Consider the following 20,076-nt stretch of genomic DNA (forward strand, 5'->3'; position numbering starts at 1 on the left):
ACTATTTTAAAATGAAATGGCTGTAACAATAAACTCCAGCGAAACAGCCTCGCATTGTTATTCCGGAATCGCTCCAAAAACGTCAACGGATTATGATCAGTATATGTAATGGTGTCAGACGGATTGCTGGTCACATAAATGTGACAATGTTGCAAAGCCAGCACCAAACTCAAAGTCTCATTCTCAATCATCGAATACTTTTTCTGGTGAGAATTCCATTTCTTTGAAAAATAACCAACAGGCCGCTCTAGCCCTTCGTCGTCGTCTTGTAGAAGCACTGCACCTATACTCACATCACTCGCATCAACCGCCATTTTGAATGGTTTGGTATAATTTGGTATGACTAACACAGGAGCAGTGGTTAACACAGCCTTCAGGCCGTCAAATGCCTGTTGACACTCCGCTGTCCACGGGAATCTGTTACGCTTCTTGAGCAAGTCCGTCAGTGGAGCAACCACACTGCTAAAATTTGGTACAAATTTCTGGTAAAATCCACTCATACCAAGAAATCGCATTATTTCCCATCGAGTCGAGGGTATCAGAAACTCTCCAATAACTTTCGTTTTCACATCCCGTGGGACCAATCGACCCTGTCCGATTGTATGGCCAAGGAAAGTGACTTGGGCTTTTCCAAATTCACTTTTGGCGAGGTTTATCACCAAACCCGCCTCCTGAAGTCGATCGAATAACTCCATAAGATGTTTTAAATGTTCTTTCCATGTCTGGCTGAAAACTACCAGATTGTCGATATATACCGCACAATTGGGTAATCCTGAAACGACTGTATTAGTTAACTGTTGAAATGTGGCTGGCGCATTTTACATGCCAAATAGCATAACTTTGAATTGGTATATACCATCTGGAGTCACAAAAGCTGAAATCTCCTTCGCCCTTTCGGATAAAGGTACCTGCCAGTAACCTTTAAGTAAATCCAATTTGGAAATAAAAGCGGATTGTCCCACTTTCTCAATGCAATCCTCCAAACGTGGGATAGGATAAGAGTCCATTCTTGTAACTGCATTCACCTTTCTATAGTCCACGCAGAACCATTGGGTACCGACTGGTTTAGGTACCATCACTATGGGTGAGCTCCATTGGCTGCAACCCACTTCAATTATGCCATTTTTAAGCACACTCTCAATCTCTGTGTTAACCTGTGCCAATTTTAAAGGATTGAGTCTATATGGATGTTGTTTGATAGGAACAGCATTTCCCACATCTACATCATGTATAGCCATTTTAGTACTTCCCAATTTTTCTCTACAAACTTGCCCATGTGATATCAATAACTCTTTCAGGTCAGTTCGTTTTTCCTCTGGAAGGTAACTTAACAATTCATCCCAATTTTTAAGAACATCCTCATTTTCCAATTTAATTTGAGGTATGTCAAATTCACAGTCATCTGGATTTGGTTCACTTTGAGTTAGAATCATTAAAACCTCTTCTTTCTCTCCTTCCCTTTCAAAGTACCTTTTAAGCATATTCACATGACACACTCGGTGATTCTTCCTTCTATCTGGTGTTTTTAACCACATAATTCACCTCACTTAATTTCCTTTCAATCTGATACGGTCCACAAAGGCTCCCCTACCACTGATAACAACACTAAAACTTTATCTACACTGGCAAAACTACGAACTTTGGATTTCTTGTCCGCTACCCGTTTCATCACATTTTGTACAACTTTCAAATGTCTAGCCAATTCACCTGCTCGATTTAATCGTTCCCTAAAATTTGACATGTAATCCAATAGGGTAATTTCTCACCCACCAATTTTTCTTTAATCAATTTAAATGGCCCTCTTACCTCATGACCAAAAATTAGTTCAAAAGGACTAAATTTGGTTGACTCATTAGGTGCATCCCTAATTACAAACAGTACGAACGGAATTCCTTTATCCCAATCCTCTGGATAATCTTGACAATAAGCCCCCGACATTGTCTTTAATGTCTGATGCCACGGGCGAAATTCTCCGGTATCGGCGCGATGTCCGCCGACCGGCGCTCAAAATGGCGCAAATTAGTCGGGCATCACGCCGCCCCAAAGGTGCGGAATGCTCCGCATCTTGGGGGGCCGAGTCCCAACCTTAAGGGGCTAGGCCCGCGCTTGACGAATTTCCGCCCCGCCAGCTGGCGGAAAAGGCCTTTGGTGCCCCGCCAGCTGGCGCGGAAATGACATCTCCGGGCGGCGCATGCGTGGGAGCGTTAGCGGCCGCTGATGGCATTCCCGCACATGCGCAGTGGAGGGAGTCTCTTCCACCTCCGCCATGGTGGAGACCGTGGCGAAGGCGGAAGGAAAAGAGTGCCGCCACGGCACAGGCCCGCCCGCGGATCGGTGGGCCCCGATCACGGGCCAGGCCACCGTGGGGGCACCCACCGGGGCCAGATTGCCCCGCGTCCCCCCCCCCAGGACCCCGGAGCCCGCCCGCGCCGCCTTGTCCCGCCGGTAAGGTAAGTGGTTTAATCTACGCCGGCGGGACAGGCATTTTAGCAGCGGGACTTCAGCCCATCTGGGCCGGAGAATCGCGGGGGGCGGCCCGCCAACCAGCGCGGCGTGATTCCCGACCCCACCGAATATCTGGTGCCAGAGAATTCGGCAACCGGCGGGGGCGGGATTCACGCCAGCCCCCGGCGATTCTCCGACCCGGCAGGGGTTGGAGAATCTCGCCCCACATTTCTAATGCTCCCTGCGATTCTGGATGGTATGCAGTAGATTTAAATTGTTTTATTCCTAAGCTATCCATAACTTCTTTGAATAACTTTGAGGTAAAATTTGATCCTTGATCCGATTGTATTTCTGTGGGTAGTCCATATCTAGTAAAGAATTTAAGTAACTCCTCCACAATCTTTTTAGCTGTAATATTACGTACTGGAATGGCCTCTGGAAACCTAGTAGACACATCCATTATAGTCAAAAGATATTGATTCCCACTTTTTGTTTTTGGAAGCGGTCCTACACAATCAATTAGGACACTTGTAAAAGGTTCCTCAAATGCTGGAATGGGTATTAAGGGCGCTGGTTTTATCACTGCTTGAGGTTTCCCTATCACTTGACATGTGTGACATGATTGACAAAATTTAACTACATCTTTATGTAGTCCAGGCCAATAAAAATGTTTCTGGATTTTAGCTTGAGTTTTCCTTATCCCCAAATGCCCTCCCACTGGTACCTCATGTGCCACTCGCAACACCTCCTTTCTATACCCTACCGGCAATACTACTTGATGAACTTCTGCCCACTTTTCATCCGCCTGCATATGTACAGGTCTCCATTTTCTCATCAAGACATCACTTTTACGGTAATAACACTCTGGTATACTCTCAGATTCCTCTTCCGTATATGCTTTCTGATATATCTGTTTTATTTCTACATGTCTCTGTTGTAACTCCACCAATTTTCCTGAACTAAAAATATCCGCCTCATCCTCCACCTGTTCTTGTTCTTTTTCAACTATCTGATCAAAAATCGTTTCTGATAATTGCACTTCAACTTCATCTTCACTCTTTGATTTCTCCTCTTGTCTTAACCTGTGACTTTGCGACCTTGTTACTACACAATCCGGAAAAATCCCAGGATATTCGTCCTTCAACACTTCAGTTGTCTGATTTTCCACTGGCTTATCAACCACAGTAGGCATCACTCCTACCTGCGACCCAGCTATATCATTACCCAAGATAAACTGTATTCCTGGACAAGATAGTTTCTCAATAACTCCTACTACCACTTCACCACTCTTCACTGGACTTTCCAACCTTACCTTACATAATGGAACGCTACTCCTCTCACCCTGCATTCCACATATTGCCACCTTTTCTGGCAACATTCTTCCCAAACTACATAATTCCTCATCTCTTACCATTAAAGATTGACTAGCTCCTGTATCTCTTAAAATTGTGACTTCTTTACCTGCTCCTTCTGATACACATGAGTAAACTTTACCCACACAAATAAATTCTTTAAAGACATCTGGCACCTTCTTATCAATTACTTCTTGAACAGGCTGTACAATCGTTTGCACCTCCTTCACTTCCCTTGGGCTTTCCTTCACCATTCTGACAAACTCCACTGTCTTATCCTGTTTTACCGCATCAGCCTTCCCAGTGTTTTTCTTCAACCACCAACACTGTGACTTTACATGGCCTAGTTTATTACAGTGAAAACATTTGAAACTTTTCATTTCTCTTCCACCCTCCTGGATTTCTTTTTTAATCTGAGGTACACTCTCTTTATTATCTCCCATCAGATCACCTTTACCTTTACCACTTGAGTATTTCTCATGTCCCCATTTTCTATCCCTCACCGGCTGAAACTGATGTTGGAAACCAAGCTTTGATTTATGAACTAATTCAGAATCATCTGCCATTTCTGCTGCTAATCTCACAGTTTTAACCCTCTGCTCTTCCATGTGAGTTCTCACTACATCAAGAATTGAATTTTTAAACTCCTCCAAAAGTATAATTTCTCTGAGAGCTTCATACGTTTGGTCTATTTTCAAAGCCCTTATCCACCTATCATAATTACTCTGTTTGAGCCTTTCAAACTCCATGTATGTTTGACCAAATTCTTTCCTTAAATTTCTAAACCTTTGTCTGTAAGCTTCAGGCACTAGCTCATATGCAGTTAAGATGGATTTTTTTCAGCTCTTCATACGTTTCAGATACCTCCTCCGGTAGTGATGCAAACACTTCACTAGCTTTACCTACCAGCTTTGTTTGAATCAGTAATACTCACATGTCCTGTGGCCATTTTATTTGTTTAGCTATCTTCTCATCAAACCTTGGCAATGCTTGGACATATTTAAATAGATCCCCAGCATGTCTTCGACAATGACACTGTCTCATTATCCTCATCAATCTCATCTAACTGTATGTTTCCCTTTGCGTCTGCCAATTTTAACTGATTTTCATGTTTCATAGCCATTTTATGAAGTTCAAACTCTCTCTCTCTTTCCCTTTCCTCTCTATCTCTTTCTTTGTTTCTGTCTTCTCTCTCCTTTTCTTTTTCCTCTCTATCTCTATCTCTTTCTTTGTTTCTTTCTTCTCTCTCCTTTTCTTTTTCTCTCATTGCATATTCAAGCTGCTTTAATTATTTTTCCTGTTCAAATTGCTTAATCTGCAACTGGAGCTTTGCCATTTCTAATGAGTCAGAATGTATCTCAGGCAAATTTAAATGCTCAGCTACCGCGGTAAGTACCTCATCTTTTCGTATTTTGCCAGGCAATGTTAACTGCAATGCTTTTTGCCAAATCTCACAGTCTGCTTTTAGTCTCTGCCCGTACGGTATTGCATGTTACCGTGTCCACCCCCCAAAAATTCTGAGCCTCTGAAAGAGCCATTGTCCACAACACACTCCCCACTTAAACTAAAATACCACACCTGAAAAGCAACCACAATATGCTCACCCCTCACTGTCTTTAATTTTGTTAAGCCAATCCAATTGATAGACTTTTATCCCCCTCGAACCCCCAATTGTTATGGGTCCGGGTTTACAGAACCCCAAAGTGTTTCATGGAGTTCAACCGACCCACAACTTTTACTAGATTGTGGTGTGGGGAGCACACAGCGTACTCTCCAGGTGTGATACAGCAGAAATCGACAAGTGGTTTTAAAAACAAAACAATGTTTATTCTATGAACTCAAGTGAACCCTTTTAAAACAAACATTGAATATCTTAACACCCATTACTTCAAAGATAACCCCAAAAGACTACAACACTAAATAATCCTTCAAACTGTTCCTTTAAACATCCAAAAAAACTTCAAACCTTCAAAAATAGGAGCACATTAGGTTACATTCAATATATTCATCGTCATTGGATTGCAGAAATCAACAGACCAGCTCTGTGTTTCTTCCTGCAGCTCACAGCAAAACACACAGACAGTCCCAGCTGCATTCTCAAACTGAAACTCAAAAAAGCAGAAGTGAGCTCAGCTCCCCTCACCCTCTGACATCATTTCAGTAATATGATCAGCTCCATTTCTTAAAGGTACATTGCTTAAACATCCATTTCTCAAAGGTACTCTTACATGACACATCTGCTGCCAAGAATGACCAGAACAGTGATGTAACGGAATACCACCCTCTCCGAACTTCTCTCGAAATCGCACATCAATCCAACTTGCAGAGATGCATCATTCTTTCATCAGTAGATTATCAAAATTTTGGAGTTTCCTATCTGACACCATTATGGGAGCAACCCACTCGGCCTAATGTGGAAATATAAGGCCATCAACCAGCTTTTCAAAGCAACTAGAAACACAAAATAAATATGACCTGACCAGCGTTGCTTATTGCTGAAGAAACAATCCATATTGAATATCATGATTGTCATAGCAGCTTTCAATGATCACAAATCAAGCAATTGGTTAACCTGTAAAAGTCTGTTGCGTATCTAATCTTATAGAGGTGGGTTGATTATTAAAATTGAACCACTGAAGTTAAAAGCAAGGACAAAGAAATTTGTTGTACTCAAACTAGGATATACACCCGTGTTTCTGTAGAGGAAGATACAGGTTGCTGCTTCGGAGTTCAGTATATTTAAGTGGGAGCTTACAGACTTTAAAAGATTAGATTGTTTAAGAAGGGTAGCAAGGATAATCCAGGGAACTACAGGCTGGTGAGCCTTACGTCAGTGGCAGGGAAATTACTGGAGAGAATTCTTCGATATAGGACATACTCCCATTTGGAAGCAAGTGGACGTATTAGCGAGAGGCAGCACAGTTTTGTGAAGGGGAGGTCGTGTCTCACTAACTTGATAGAGTTTTTCGAATAGGTCAGAAAGATGATTGATGCAGGTAGGGCAGTGGATGTTTTCTATATGGACTTCAGTAAGGCCTTTGACAAGGTCCCTCATGGCAGACTAGTACAAAAGGTGAAGTCACACTGGATCAGAGGTGAGCTGGCAAGATGGATACAGAACTGGCTAGGTCATAGAAGGCAGAGAGTATCAATGGAAGGGTGCGTTTCTGATTGGAGGGCTGTGACTAGTGGTGTTCACTACTAGGACCTTTGCTGTTCGTAGTGTATATAAATGATTTGGAGGAAAGTGTAACTGGTCTGATTAGTAAGTTTGCAGACGACACAAAGGTTGGTGGAATTGTGGATAGCGATGAGGACTGTCAGAGGATACAGCAGGATTTAGATCGTTTGGAGACTTGGGTGGAGAAATGGCAGATGGCGTTTAATCCGGGCAAATGTGGGGTAATGCATTTTGGAAAGTCTAATACATGTAGGGAGTATACAGTGAATTGCAGAACCCTCGAGTACTGACAGTCAGAGAGATCTAGGTGCACAGATCCACAGGTCAATGAAAGAGGCAACACAGGTGGAGAAGGTAGTCAAGAAGGCATATGGCATGCTTGCCTTCATTGGCTGGGGCATTGAGTATAAAAATTGTCAAGTCATGTTGCAGCTGTATAGAACCTTAGTTAGGCCACACTTGGAGTATAGTGTTCAATTCTGGTTGCCACACTACCAGAAGGATGCAGAGGCTTTAGAGAAGATGCAGAAGAGATTTACCAGGATGTTGCCTGGTATGGAGGGCATTAACTATGAGGAGAGGTTGAATACACTTGGTTTGTTCTCACTGGAACGAAGGAGGTTGAGGGGCGACCTATAGAGGTCTACAAAATTATGGGGGGCATAGACAGAGTGGATAGTCAGAGACCTTTTCCCAGGGTAGAGGGGTCAATTACTAGGGGGCATAGGTTTATGGTGCGAGTGGCAAGGTTTAGAGATCTACGAGGCAGGTTTTTTACACAGCGCGTAGTGGCTGCCTGGACCTCGCTGCTGGAAGAGGTGGTGGAAGCAGAGACGATAGTGACGTTTAAGGGGCATCTTGACAAATACATGAATAGGATGGGAATAGAGGGATAGGGACCCCTGAAGTGTAGAAGATTTTAGTTCCGATGGGCAGCATGGTCGGCACAGGCTTGGAGGGTTGAAAGGCCTGTTCCTGTGCTGTACTTTTCTTTGTTCTTTATTCTAGATCCACCTTCTTGTCAACGTCATGTGTTATATTGTGCCTGGAATATGTCTGGTAGCAGGATCATTGCATCTTGGTAGTTTTTGGATATATATTCATTTTATTTTTACTGATGTGCAAGTACAGGAATAGTTTGGATTTTCATGCACTCCAATAAGACCTAATTACATCTGAAAGATGGAACCTCATGACAATAGCTCATTTAGAATCATCCTATAATTCTTACTTAATTATTTCTAGATGTATTCTTTTCTTGGTTTAATGGAATTATACTTCTTGTGTTTTAGTCGTCTTGTACACAAATGAGCCTGAAGTTACCATCCAAGGGATTGGAAAGAGCGATGACTTAGGGCAATGTTTTTACACTTCTGGAATATTGCCTTGAAATCACCCTGACGAATGAGATGAAAGCTCATCTTCTTTACTGGCTATAGATGTGCAAACAAAAATTGGTTTTATCGTCTGAACCCAGTTCCTTTTGAATGCATTTCCATGGTGTTCTCAGACTGGGCCTTTAAGAAAATGAGATTTGGGAAAATGAGTTATCTATTATTTTCAGAACACTTTGATATGGTCAGAATGTAAAGAGCTGCATCATCTCTGAACTAAATATAGGTTAATACTGCTAAATTTTCTATTCTTGTCCTATTTGATTATGAATTGTTGGTAAGGGGTATTGTATATTGTCATGTGAATGTCACTTTAAGAAATGTTTGTCTTCTCAAGGGGCTGCGGTGATGTCATTGTGTGGGTGGAGCTGAACACTGCCTCTGCTCTCGTTTTGAGCTGGAAGCTCTTTTTGGCTCTGTGTTTTAGTTTTGCTTTCAGTTGGAGAGCTGCATTCAAACAAAGCAGATGTATGTTTGGTCTCTCTCTCTGCATGATAAAGAATGTCTCCAGATCACTTGATGACTTCAAGTAATACCTGTTTCGGTAAGGAATGCAAACCTATTGTCTTTCTTTAAAAGTGTTTTTGGCTGATGGATTTTGTCAGGGAAGTTACTACGGGTTACCTATAGAGTACTGTATCTTTTTGGGGTGTTATCAGGGTTGGTAGTTGATAAAATCTTCACTGTGTGTTTATGAAATGTTAACTGGATTCATAGAATAAACATTGTTTTTATTTTAAAATACTTTTAGTTCTCTGTTGCATCACACCTGTAAAGTGGGCCCTTGTGCTCCCCATAACCAAAATCTATAAAAAGTTGTGGGTCAGGTGAACTCCATGATATACTTTGGTGTTCTCTAAATCCTGGCCCATCACAATATACTTAATCATTGCTTTATTTTGTTTCTACTTATATCCTAAGGGAAACAATCTGAAAATTTGACATTTTATGGAAAATCAGTAACTACTGTGTTGTCAACAGTATTGGAGCTAACTACATTCTTGTGGATTTTTCAATCAATATACAAACCTTGCTATTATCATTAAGCCATTTGAGTCAGATATTGAGTTTGCAATGCTGATGAGGTTGATTTTTTTTACAAAATTAGTCCAGTTTCTGAACATGGAATCATAGAATCTAGACAGTACAGGAGGTCATTTGGTCCATCGAGTCTGCACCAGCCCTTGGAAAGAGCACCCTACTCAAGCCTACACCTTCACCCTAACCCCGCAACCCTAGCTAATCTTTTGAACACTAAGGGGCAGTTTTGCATTGCCTATCCACCTAACCTTAACCTGCACATCTTTGGACTGTGGGAGGAAACCAGAGCACCTGGAGAGAACCCACACAGACATGGGGAGAAAGTGCAAACTCTACACAGTCACCCGAAGCTGGAATTGAACCCGGGTCCCTGAAGCTGCGAAGCAGCAGTGCTAACCACCTACTTTTATATCATTGCTAAAATCTGGACTTTTAGGGGCTGTATGTGTTTTACAGGTCTCTACGTCCTTTGAGTAGGAAGGACAGATAACAACATCAGAAGGTTGGGTACAAGTTAGACACCTCAGAAAAGCAAACACATTATGGGTATGAGAAAATGGTCTGGTAGAAGGCAGTCCTTTATGTTTGAAATCATGATGGAACGGACTGAATACATTATTTCCCTGTGCTAATGTTGACCTGGAAAGATTTTGTTGTCTGAAATGGAGAAGTATTCTATATATTGATACTAATTATCACTCATCTCATGGTGCTCAATTTATTTATATATTGAAAGAGCCAAACAGACAAATTTCAAATCTGATATTTGCTGAGTTTTAGAATCTCACCCAGGGCTGCAGTGTAGAGTGGATTGTGTAGGCTATGGTAGTCACTATCAAGATCCATGCATGAATAATGGCCCTTTGGTTCAGTTGTCAAGTGTGCTAATGCCTGTAGACCAATATCCCAGCAATGAATTAACCCCTTCACAAAAATAGAGGGGAGAAAATTGGCAAAGGGATTATTCAAAACCTCATGCTCATTGATTTAATTTTCAAATGTATATATGAATCACAATACATCCACATTGTCCCCCAGTTTAGATCAGTATTTCAGTAATCTGTTGAAGTCTGAAGCTATATTTCTTGATATTAATCTAGTCCTTTTTAGTTCATCTCTGTCCTTCAGCCTACTATTCTTGCATTGTAATGATGTTTGACGCATAGTTTCGTCAATTATATTTGGTATTTTAAATCCTACTTATCTTGAAAATATTAGTTTTTTCATCAGTTTTGCAGCTGTAAGAGCAGCACGTCTTTCTGTGATATAGTCCAGTAAGTACCAAAAGAATTTCGGATTTTGCCTAAGATGTTATTTCCCAAATATGAGCCTGAATAGTGACCATTGGCAGATATTCAACAGTGATCCATCACAACTCAATCAAGTCCTGGCCTCAGCCATCATCATTCACTCAGATTAGGGGTATATGAATAGCAATTGGGAGGATGGAACTGTAACCTGTTATTTTTCCTTATCCAATGACCACTGGGGCTAATTATAACACTCCAAGACAAACTTAATATGGAATAGACTTCAAACCTGGAATCTTTGTTTGTATACATGCCACGTCACAATGTACTTATCCACTGATCCTCTTGGAACACAGGCAGCACATTTTATTTCTGTGGCTGAGATATTGTTACTTAATAGCTTCCTCAATGTCCAAACATGGCCTTATCTCCATTATATTTATTTGATTCAGACAGTTGCGACAATCAAACTTCACATATTGATTGACATATTCAAAATGTCAGTTCAGTCAATTTACTTCATCATTGCTCTTTCGTTGGACAATTAACCTGGAAAGAGTTGCTGCTTTTAAATCTGTGAAACTGACAAGAAAACTAATATTTTGCTTCATTATTTAATAAACCAGTAACTCTCCTATTAATCTTACTCCAGGTTAATCAGAGTAAATGCTATGTCCATCAACTGGCTTTGTTCTACAGGTTACACTGCTGCTGGACTAGATTAAAATTACAGGCCTTCTCATCATACGATTCTTGTTTCGATAGAGTCTGCTGTACTAGAGGCATGACCGTTTCTATTGAGGTTACCCATTCACTTAAAGGAACTGGGGCGGCATGGTGGCGCAGTGATTAGCACTGCTGCCTCACTGCACCAAGGACACAGGTTCGATCCCGGCCCTGGGTCACTGTCCGTGTGGAGTTTGCACATTCTCCCCGTGTCTGTGTGGGTCTCACTCCCACAACCCCCAAAGATGTGCAAGGTAGGTGTATTGGCCATGCCAAATTGCCCCTTAATTGGAAAAATTTGAAAAAAAATTCAAAATAACAAATGAACTGGAGTGCAAAAACATACCAACTCAAGATTATAATATATTGTATATTCACCCCAACAAAGGTGATTATTTGCTCATAAATTCTCAGAGTTTCTCACTTCTTAATATATATTTTTTTATAAATTTAGAGTACCCAATTCATTTTTTCCAATTAAGGGGCAATTTAGCGTGGCCAATCCACCTACCCTGCACATCTTTGGGTTGTGGGGGCAAAACCCAGGCAAACTCCACACGGACAGTGACCCAGGGCCGGGATCGAACCTGGGACCTCGGCGCCGTGAGACAGCAGTGCTACCCACTGCGCCACCATGCTGCCCTTACACTTTTTAATATATTACTGTATTTTATATGTACTGCCCGTCGCAGTCTCTTCTCTCCGCCCACCTCTCTATAGCAGGCACCAATTTGTTCTATGATTAATCTGATCCCCAGGTGATACTTTGATGTTTTGCCTAATATTGTTGCAAAAAAGAATTGTTCCTTACAAAAGCATGAACTGCGCACAAGCATTGAAACAAATGACAGATTTTAAGAAAATATGATGTTCCTATAACAAAGTTGCCATTTTATTCAAAGAAAGTGCAATCATTATACATATATTCTAAGCATTATTATTGATACATACTTCAGAGGCACATTGTATCTGTTAAGCTCTTTATTTATATATTGCACATTGTGATAATTAACAGTATTTGTTCGGGTGCAGATTTTAAATTGAGGATGTGGCTTTTTACCTTCATTTCATGACTGATCTGTTATTTGATTAATATAAGTCAGCAAATACTCTTTATCTTTAGGTGATATACCTCATATTATCAGTCATTTTAAATGCACTTATTAAGGAGGCAGGTTAATGATTCACACTCTTCAAGTGTAAGCATTCTGCATACATCACATTCTGCTACATAAGTTACCATAATGCTTTTGTCTGCCTCTTTTGTGAACACCTATTGCTTACCAAACCCTTGTCTCATAACAAGGTACAGTATTATCGTGGCAGTTTTTTCTACATTATTCACTTTGTTCCTTGAGCCAGTATTTCTTTGGTGATTTTTTTTTCTTTCCACAAAATCATTCGTTCTGCCTTTTATTCATCTGCTTTTTTAGTTTTGTCTGTTGTCTTTGCCTCTTCTTTAGTACTGGAAGACTTCTCTGATTTCCCCTCTTTATCATCCTTAGCTTGAGTTTCATCTTTAACTTCAGACGCTTTTGCCTTTATGGGCTCCTTGCTAATTTGTCCTTTTTCTGCTTCCTTTTCCTGTTGATCTTTCGTCGATTCTGGGGCAGGTTTAATTATTTCTGATTTTTTCACTGTCTCGGTTACCTCATCCTTTGTTTCCTTTTTACTTTCCTTATCTGTTACTTTGTCTTTAACATCTGGTTTTTCAGATTCCTTCACTATTATTGTGGGATCTGGTGTCGTTGGTTCTATCTTTGTACTTTTTGATTCTTCTTTTGATGGTTCTGTTTTTTCGATCTTCACTTGAGGCGTAGGCTCGGGTATAGAAGAGCCTTTCTTTTCTTTAGGTTCCTCTTTGGGCGCTGATTTGGCATCTTCCTTGTCTTCAGTTTTAGGCGCTGGTTTGGCATCTTCCTTGTCTTCAGTTTTAGGCGCTGATTTGGCATCTTCCTTGTCTTCAGTTTTAGGCGCTGATTTGGCATCTTCCTTGTCTTCAGTTTTAGGCGCTGATTTGGCATCTTCCTTGTCTTCAGTTTTAGGCGCTGGTTTGGCATCTTCCTTGTCTTCAGTTTTAGGCGCTGATTTGGCATCTTCCTTGTCTTCAGTTTTAGGCGCTGGTTTGGCATCTTCCTTGTCTTCAGTTTTAGGCGCTGATTTGGCATCTTCCTTGTCTTCAGCTTTAGGCGCTGATTTGGCATCTTCCTTGTCTTCAGTTTTAGGCGCTGATTTGGCATCTTCCTTGTCTTCAGTTTTGGGCTCAGGTTTTGTGTCTTTTTTTTCCTCCGCTTTGGGCTCAGGTTTTGTGTCTTTTTTTTCCTCCCCTTTGGGCTCAGGTTTTGTGTCTTTCTTTTCTTCAGCTTTGGCTGTTGTTTTTGATTCTTTTTCATCTTCATCTGGTTTAGAGGGTTTCTCTGGCTCCTTTTTCTTTTCTACTTTTGCTGTTTCTTTACTTTCTGGCTCCTTTTCTGCTTCTCCTTTCTCCTCTGTTGCCTTACCTTTGGTTTTCGGTTCAGCCGGTTTTACTTCATCCACCGTGCCGATTGGTTCATTTTGGTCTTTGGTGGATTCTTTTTCTGGCTTTTCTTTTGGTTGCTCCTTTTTCACCTTCTCTTCCTCTACTTCTACTTTTTCTTCAGCTTTCTCATCGACAGCTGACTTTGCTTTATCTTCTTCCTCGGCTGTTTCAGTCTTTGTGTCTTCCTCTTTTGCAGCTTCTTCATCGGACTTTGTCTCTTGGTCACCTTTCTCTGCTTCTTCAGTCTCTTCCTCTGCTGCTTCTTCAGCTTCTGCCTTTTCATCTTCCTTTTCGGCCTTCTCCTCTTTGTTTTCTTCTTCTGTCTCTTCGGTTTCTTCTGTGGCAATGGTCTTTTCTGTACTCTCTTTCTCCTTGTCAGCTGGTTTGGCTTTTTCTTCAGTCTTGGTTTTAATATGGTTTGGTAGTGTGGGGACTTTAGGATAGCCTTCTATGTAAGCATAGGGAGATGCCCCAATAAACCTTGACTCTTCACCCTCCAGTAGTTTCCTTTCCAAAAGAAAGTAATAATAATGATTATTATTAACAATAATAACAGTTGTCATAAAATCTGTTACGTCCTTTTAACAAAATCACCATTTACTCATTAGAGTTAAATGAAAGACAAGGAGTACTGCACAGCTGGCAACTGGAAAATGCTAGAAACATAGGGTAGATGGTCAGCATCTGAAACAGAAATGGAGCTGGAATTAAGAAGTTCGCCCCATCTTCCTTATAATAATAATTTTTTTTAGTGCCACAAGTAGGCAGACTGTGAAAATTCCCTAGTCGCCACACTCCGACGCCTGTTCGGGTACACTGAGGGAGAATTCAGAATGTCCAATTTACTTAACAAGCATGTCTTTCGAGACTTGTGGGAGGAAACCGGAGCACCCGGAGGAAACCCACGCAGGCATGGAGAGAACATGCAGACTTGGCACAGACAGTGATCCAAGCGGAATCAAACCCAGGACCCTTGTGCTGTGAAGTAACTGTGCTACCGTGCCGTCCCAACTGACAGAATGATAATAGGTCAGATTAGCTTTGTCCTTTTTTTGTGGACAGCACATACCTGGACAATTTCTCTTTTTGGTAGAGTTATATACATACAAGTAAAGCTTGCATGGAGGGCTAGTTATGAGCCCAATTCATCAGCACTACAGCTGGGGAGTATCCTGGCCCTGTGAAGCAATAGTGCTAACCAGTGTGCTACGGTACTGCCCACTTACGCACCTCATTCTCATTTCTAGCTTTTTTTGTTTAATTCTGTGCGATCAATTGTCTAAATTCCAATTCGGTGATTTGCTTCCCTTCTTTTACGATGGTTTATGTTTCCCAAAACTCAAAACTACCAACCATTCTGCAACATCTGTTTTTCATGTCTGTCTTCTTATCACAACGCCACTATAACCATTACATATGAGCTATTGCCTTGTGCACCCTTTCCTCTGACATTTAGACCGGACGCCCGCAAACTCACTCACGCAGCACAACGCGCTTTGCACTTGACCTCCGCACCATTACCTGTAAGCCGCAATTTCAATATCCAAAGCCATTTTAACATTGAGTAAATCTTGGTATTCCCTGAGTTGCGAAGCCATTTCCCATTTGATGTTTCTCAAATCGTTTTCTAGCTGCTGAGCCGCTTCCTGTAACAGGAAACATGTTCCAGAAATAAGTGGGTATGTATGCACATCAAAACCTTTCAATTATGACAAATTCAGGATCAGACTTTGTTAGTATATTAACATGTGCAATTGGAAATTTCACAAAAAAAAACTCGGATCCCTCTCTTAAGATATTGAACTTAATCAGACTAACTTGTAACCTTGAGGTTAAACGTATAAAACCAATGAATTACATTCTCAGTGTCAGTTTTAGAAGTTAAACGATTTTTAAAACAAAAATTTTAAAAAGCTTATTTTCCCTCAACTGCTTATTTTACCGATTGTTTTAAAATAGTTGAGTCACTAAGATAAATATATCAAAAGGACCTGGTAGCTGGAAAGGTCTGCATTGTGCCTGTCCTCCATCTCAAACATTTGCCTCTCCAGTGAGTCCTTGGTCCCAGTCAGCGTCTCCAGCTCTGTGTTCTTGCACTGCAGATTCCTGCGATACTCCAGGATTTCATCCTGAGCTGCGTGGATGGCGTCCGTGTTGACCTTGGCGGCCTGGTTCAGCTTTTCGAACTTGACTTTGAACACCTCCTCGGTCCGGCTGCTGGTCTTGATGGCGTGGCCGTCCATCTGGGCCCGGATTTCTCGGAGCGCGGCCGTAATGTCGGACTTGAGCGAGTCCCTCACCTCCAGGGTGATCTGGGAGCCCTGGATTTGGTCCAGCAGGTCGCGCACTTCGTCGTCGTGGTTGGCCTTCATGGCGGACGCCTCGTCCGTGAGGAACTGCAGCTTCTTCTCCAGCTCCAGCTTGGACAGGCTGGCGTCCTCCGCGTACTTGCTGAGGGCTCGCACGCTGGCCTCGATCTCCTCCCGCAGCCGGTTCTCGTCGTCGTGCCTCTGCCGGAGGTGCTGAATGTCCTCCTCCAGGTGTTCCTGCTCCAGCTGCAGCTGCGCCTTGTCGCTGCCCAGCTGCACCGCCACGCTGCGGAGGTCCCTGATCTCCCGCTCGTACAGCTCGCCGATGGCCGACCTGCCCGCCTGCTGCTGCCGCAGCGACGCAGCCTCCGCCTCCAAGTTGCCGTTCTGCAGCTCCAGGCTCCGCACCTTGTCGATGTAGGTGGCGAAGCGGTCGTTCAGCGTCTGCAGCAGCTCCTTCTCGTTGCGGGAGGAGGAGGAGCGCGCGTCGCCATTCAGCAGCCCCGAGTCCAGGCTCTCGGTCGACGAGGCGGTGAGCTGGGAGCCGTAGCTGGCCGCCAGCCGCTTGTACGAGGCCACCTGCGTGCCGGGGCCACGGGACCACGTCTGCGAGTGGAAGCCGCTGCTGGCCAAGGAGCTCGCAGAGCGGGACGCGGTCCGGGGCGACTCCCCAAAAACCCTGCGGTAAGAGCTGCCGCCCAGCATTGTATCCAGACTGTAGCTCATCGTGCGGAGAGGAGAGGGGGAAAGAGAGCACCACTGCAGTGGCGAAGGGAGGAGGCGCCTCCTTTTATACACCGCAGAATGTGCGAACTTGGCAGGAACCTTAGTCAAGCGACGTCTCACTCACCAATCTGCTGAAGATGTCTCTTTCCACCCCTCCCCCCCCCCCCCCCCCCCCACTTGCATGTGGAAAAAGAAACTATTTTAACCAGATCAGGTTACAGATAAATGCAGATGACGGTCCTTAAATAAAACAAGCGATCGCATTTTGAGTTAAATTCTCTTTGCACACAATTCCTTTTTTTGCATACAATTAAGAGAGGAATTGCATCTGGCAACGTTTTGTTCGTTGTTTTCTATTTAAATAAATGTGCTATTATGAAAAACGTGGCCAGTCAAACTGGGGCAGATTTCGCGGCACTTTGCTGGTGAGATGATTCCTGATGTCTTGCGTTTTGCCCAGATGTTTAATTACGATCCGCATCGTCATTAATTATTCAGGTTTTAAAAACGAATTCTTGCACGGAGTCTAATAAGTTTAAGCCGTTGTAAGATAGCTTGCATGTTGTCACGAAATGTACATGAGTTCTTTAGTGCGTGTAAAAAGTTTACGTTACTCAGCTAGAAGATCTCAAGTTTCTTCCTCATGTTATGCCAACTGCGATGGTGGGGAGGGGGTGGGGGGGGGGGGGATATTGTGTTTTGGTTATTTTCCTGCTAACCATACACATGTAAAAAAAAATAAGGCCCCCGGACATGCACACACACACGTGAAAGGTTTGGATTTATATGCTTGCAAACGGAGCATGTTTTCAGCACTATACTTCCCAGACAGCGCCTTCCGCAGTGTCGTATTTTACAAAGGTGTGGCCTTTATTGCAAAATGAGAACTATCGTAGGGCGGTCTAACGCGTTCCCGTTGAATATAGCAAGCACTTTTAAAACAAAAAAAAAATGAATGTACATTGCAGTTTTATTTTTTAAATTGCAAATGGATCAGAAACGGGCAGGATCCCGTAACACAGCAGGCACCGTAATTCTGCAATAAATCATATCAGTGGACTGGGAAGTAACACTTAAAAAAGCGAATTCAATTTTAGAAACGGGCAACGTAACGTTAAACCTTTATGTTTGATATAAATCTAGTTTAGGAATGCAATTAATTTTCAGGCAGTATGAAGCTACCAGTAAATATTGTTAAACGAGCTGGTAGATTAATTTAACAGGATGAAAATCGTTCACTTCACTGCAGAATGAGAAGTCAATTCTCCAATCCACTGAGAACAAAATAAGCTTTAACTATCATTTGCTGGTGAGGCGTTTTCCTTTAGTTTTGTACAGGAGCATACTATTATTCGATCTGCATGTCGACAATCTGCATTGGTAGAACGTATTTGAGGGAGAAAGCATCTCAAGACGCTTCAAGTAGAGACCAGGAAAAGATGGACGCAGGACCAAAGAAGCAGAGAGTAGGAAAAACATCTTAATATTTCATGTGTGAGTTTTAAAGTGGTTACTGACAGGTTATTCATTCTGGGTGGTAGCATCATGTCTGTCCACACCTGCGCAGTATAATAATCTTTATTGTCACAAGTAGGCTTAATTAACACTGCAATGGATTTATTGTGCAAAACTGAACAGAACAGCCACTGAGTAAGCTGAATAGTTAGTTCCCCGCCCCCACCCCATTCACTCCACACAAGAGTGATATACCCAATAGTAATAACGTTACTACTGCTTTACAACAAACGTATTTACATTGTATTTCTAAAATAAACATACAGAAAAAAGACACTGTCCTCCAATTGACCTCAGAAAAAGCTCCATCTTGGCAATGGGTATATTATGGTTTATATTACATTGAACCACAGGACATTACCGAGAAGAATATTTCCGTTTGGCTCACTGTAAATGTGTTAGTCCTTTGCTAGAACAATCTAGTAATAAAGTAATCAAGACAGAAAACACTATATAAATTCAGCATGTCTGGCAGCATCTGTGGAGGAAAAGAGTTAACTTCTTCAAGGCTCTGAAGACGAATCACGTGGACTTGAAACATTAACTGTGTTTCTCTCTCCACGGATGCTGCCAGGCCTGCTGAGTTTATGCAGCGTTTTCCGTTTTTATTTCAGATTTCCAGCATCCACAGTATTTTGCTTTTATTTTAATCCAGAAAATACTCCCACTGCCCTGCTATCTCACTAGCCCCAAATGTCCTTCAACTTCAAATTATTATCTACTTTCACCATGAGGCACAATGATCGCTACCTCAATAAGTCTATATGTTAAAGTCATGTTGTAACAATTTGTTGTGTCAAGCAGTTTCTCCTAACCTCTTTCTCTATTCTTTTAGTGATAATTTTAAATTGATGACTCCTCATCGCCATCTCCTAAACTAAAGGAAAGTCTTTCAATACCACCCTATGAAAAATGTTCAGAATTTTCAAAACCCCAATTAAATTGTAGTTTCATCTGCTCCAATGAAAATAGCTCCGGTATCTTGACTTAAATCGTAATTTTAGTTTTCCAATCCTGTTAAGATTCTGGTGAAATGGTGCTGATGATTGTTTAATATCCTTTCTCTGATAGAGCACCTAAAACTACATACAATACTCTAAATGTGTACACATTTACCTTTGCCTCTTTGGTTTGTACTCTATGCCCCCATTTCCAAAATCCTCGATGCTACTTCAGTGTTGTAGTGGTTTTTTGGTATTTTATTCCAAATCGTTGATGTATATTTTTCTCCCAGGCAAGTACACTCATTAACTTGAAACCTTATTTTCATGTCTGTTGCGTAACTAGTTTGGGCACAACCAGTGTGAGATATGGTTCTCAATTCTTATCCATACCACTCTTAAAGATTGCTAAATCATTCTCCAATTGGTATCTATAATTCACGTTGCATTAATTGTCCTTATTTTGTTTTATCTCTGTCTTCTTGGACCTACTTTGTGATGTGCTGTACTTACACCATTCATGGTTTATGCCTCCAACTGCACAGTTAGTTGGAATATAGGAGGTTCTAAAGCTTGAAGAGGCAAAACCGAGTCACAAAGGCACCACCAGTGACATCAGGGTGTGTGATAATAGTACATAAGCCTTTTTTTTGTTACAATACTGAGTTTTTTTTA

The 20,076-nt window shown here is 41.9% G+C and overlaps 1 protein-coding gene across 1 annotated transcript; it reads right to left on the minus strand.

Annotated features, from left to right (window-relative positions):
- Positions 1-12,254: 12,254 nt before the first annotated feature.
- Positions 12,255-17,005, minus strand: LOC140402376 (uncharacterized). The gene is made up of 3 exons (XM_072490154.1): positions 15,902-17,005; positions 15,432-15,556; positions 12,255-14,417 (listed from the first exon to the last, which is right to left on the minus strand). Exons 1-3 carry the CDS (start codon positions 16,943-16,945, stop codon positions 12,803-12,805), a joined length of 2,784 nt encoding a protein of 927 aa, XP_072346255.1. The 5' UTR covers positions 16,946-17,005; the 3' UTR covers positions 12,255-12,802.
- Positions 17,006-20,076: the final 3,071 nt, after the last annotated feature.

The sequence above is a fragment of the Scyliorhinus torazame genome, chromosome 1 (assembly GCF_047496885.1).
Source record: "Scyliorhinus torazame isolate Kashiwa2021f chromosome 1, sScyTor2.1, whole genome shotgun sequence".
Lineage (NCBI taxonomy): Eukaryota > Metazoa > Chordata > Chondrichthyes > Carcharhiniformes > Scyliorhinidae > Scyliorhinus > Scyliorhinus torazame.

What these genes read in the sequence shown, in the direction of transcription:
- LOC140402376 (XM_072490154.1), bottom strand. Translation starts at nt 16,945, where the DNA reads ATGAGCTACAGTCTGGATACAATGCTGGGCGGCAGCTCTTACCGCAGG. An exon ending in CAGACCTTTCCAGCTACCAG is followed by an intron (nt 15,557 to 15,901) that starts GTCCTTTTGATA and finishes TTCCTGTTACAG; the next exon opens with GAAGCGGCTCAGCAGCTAGA. An exon ending in ATTGAAATTGCGGCTTACAG is followed by an intron (nt 14,418 to 15,431) that starts GTAATGGTGCGG and finishes TCTTTTGGAAAG; the next exon opens with GAAACTACTGGAGGGTGAAG.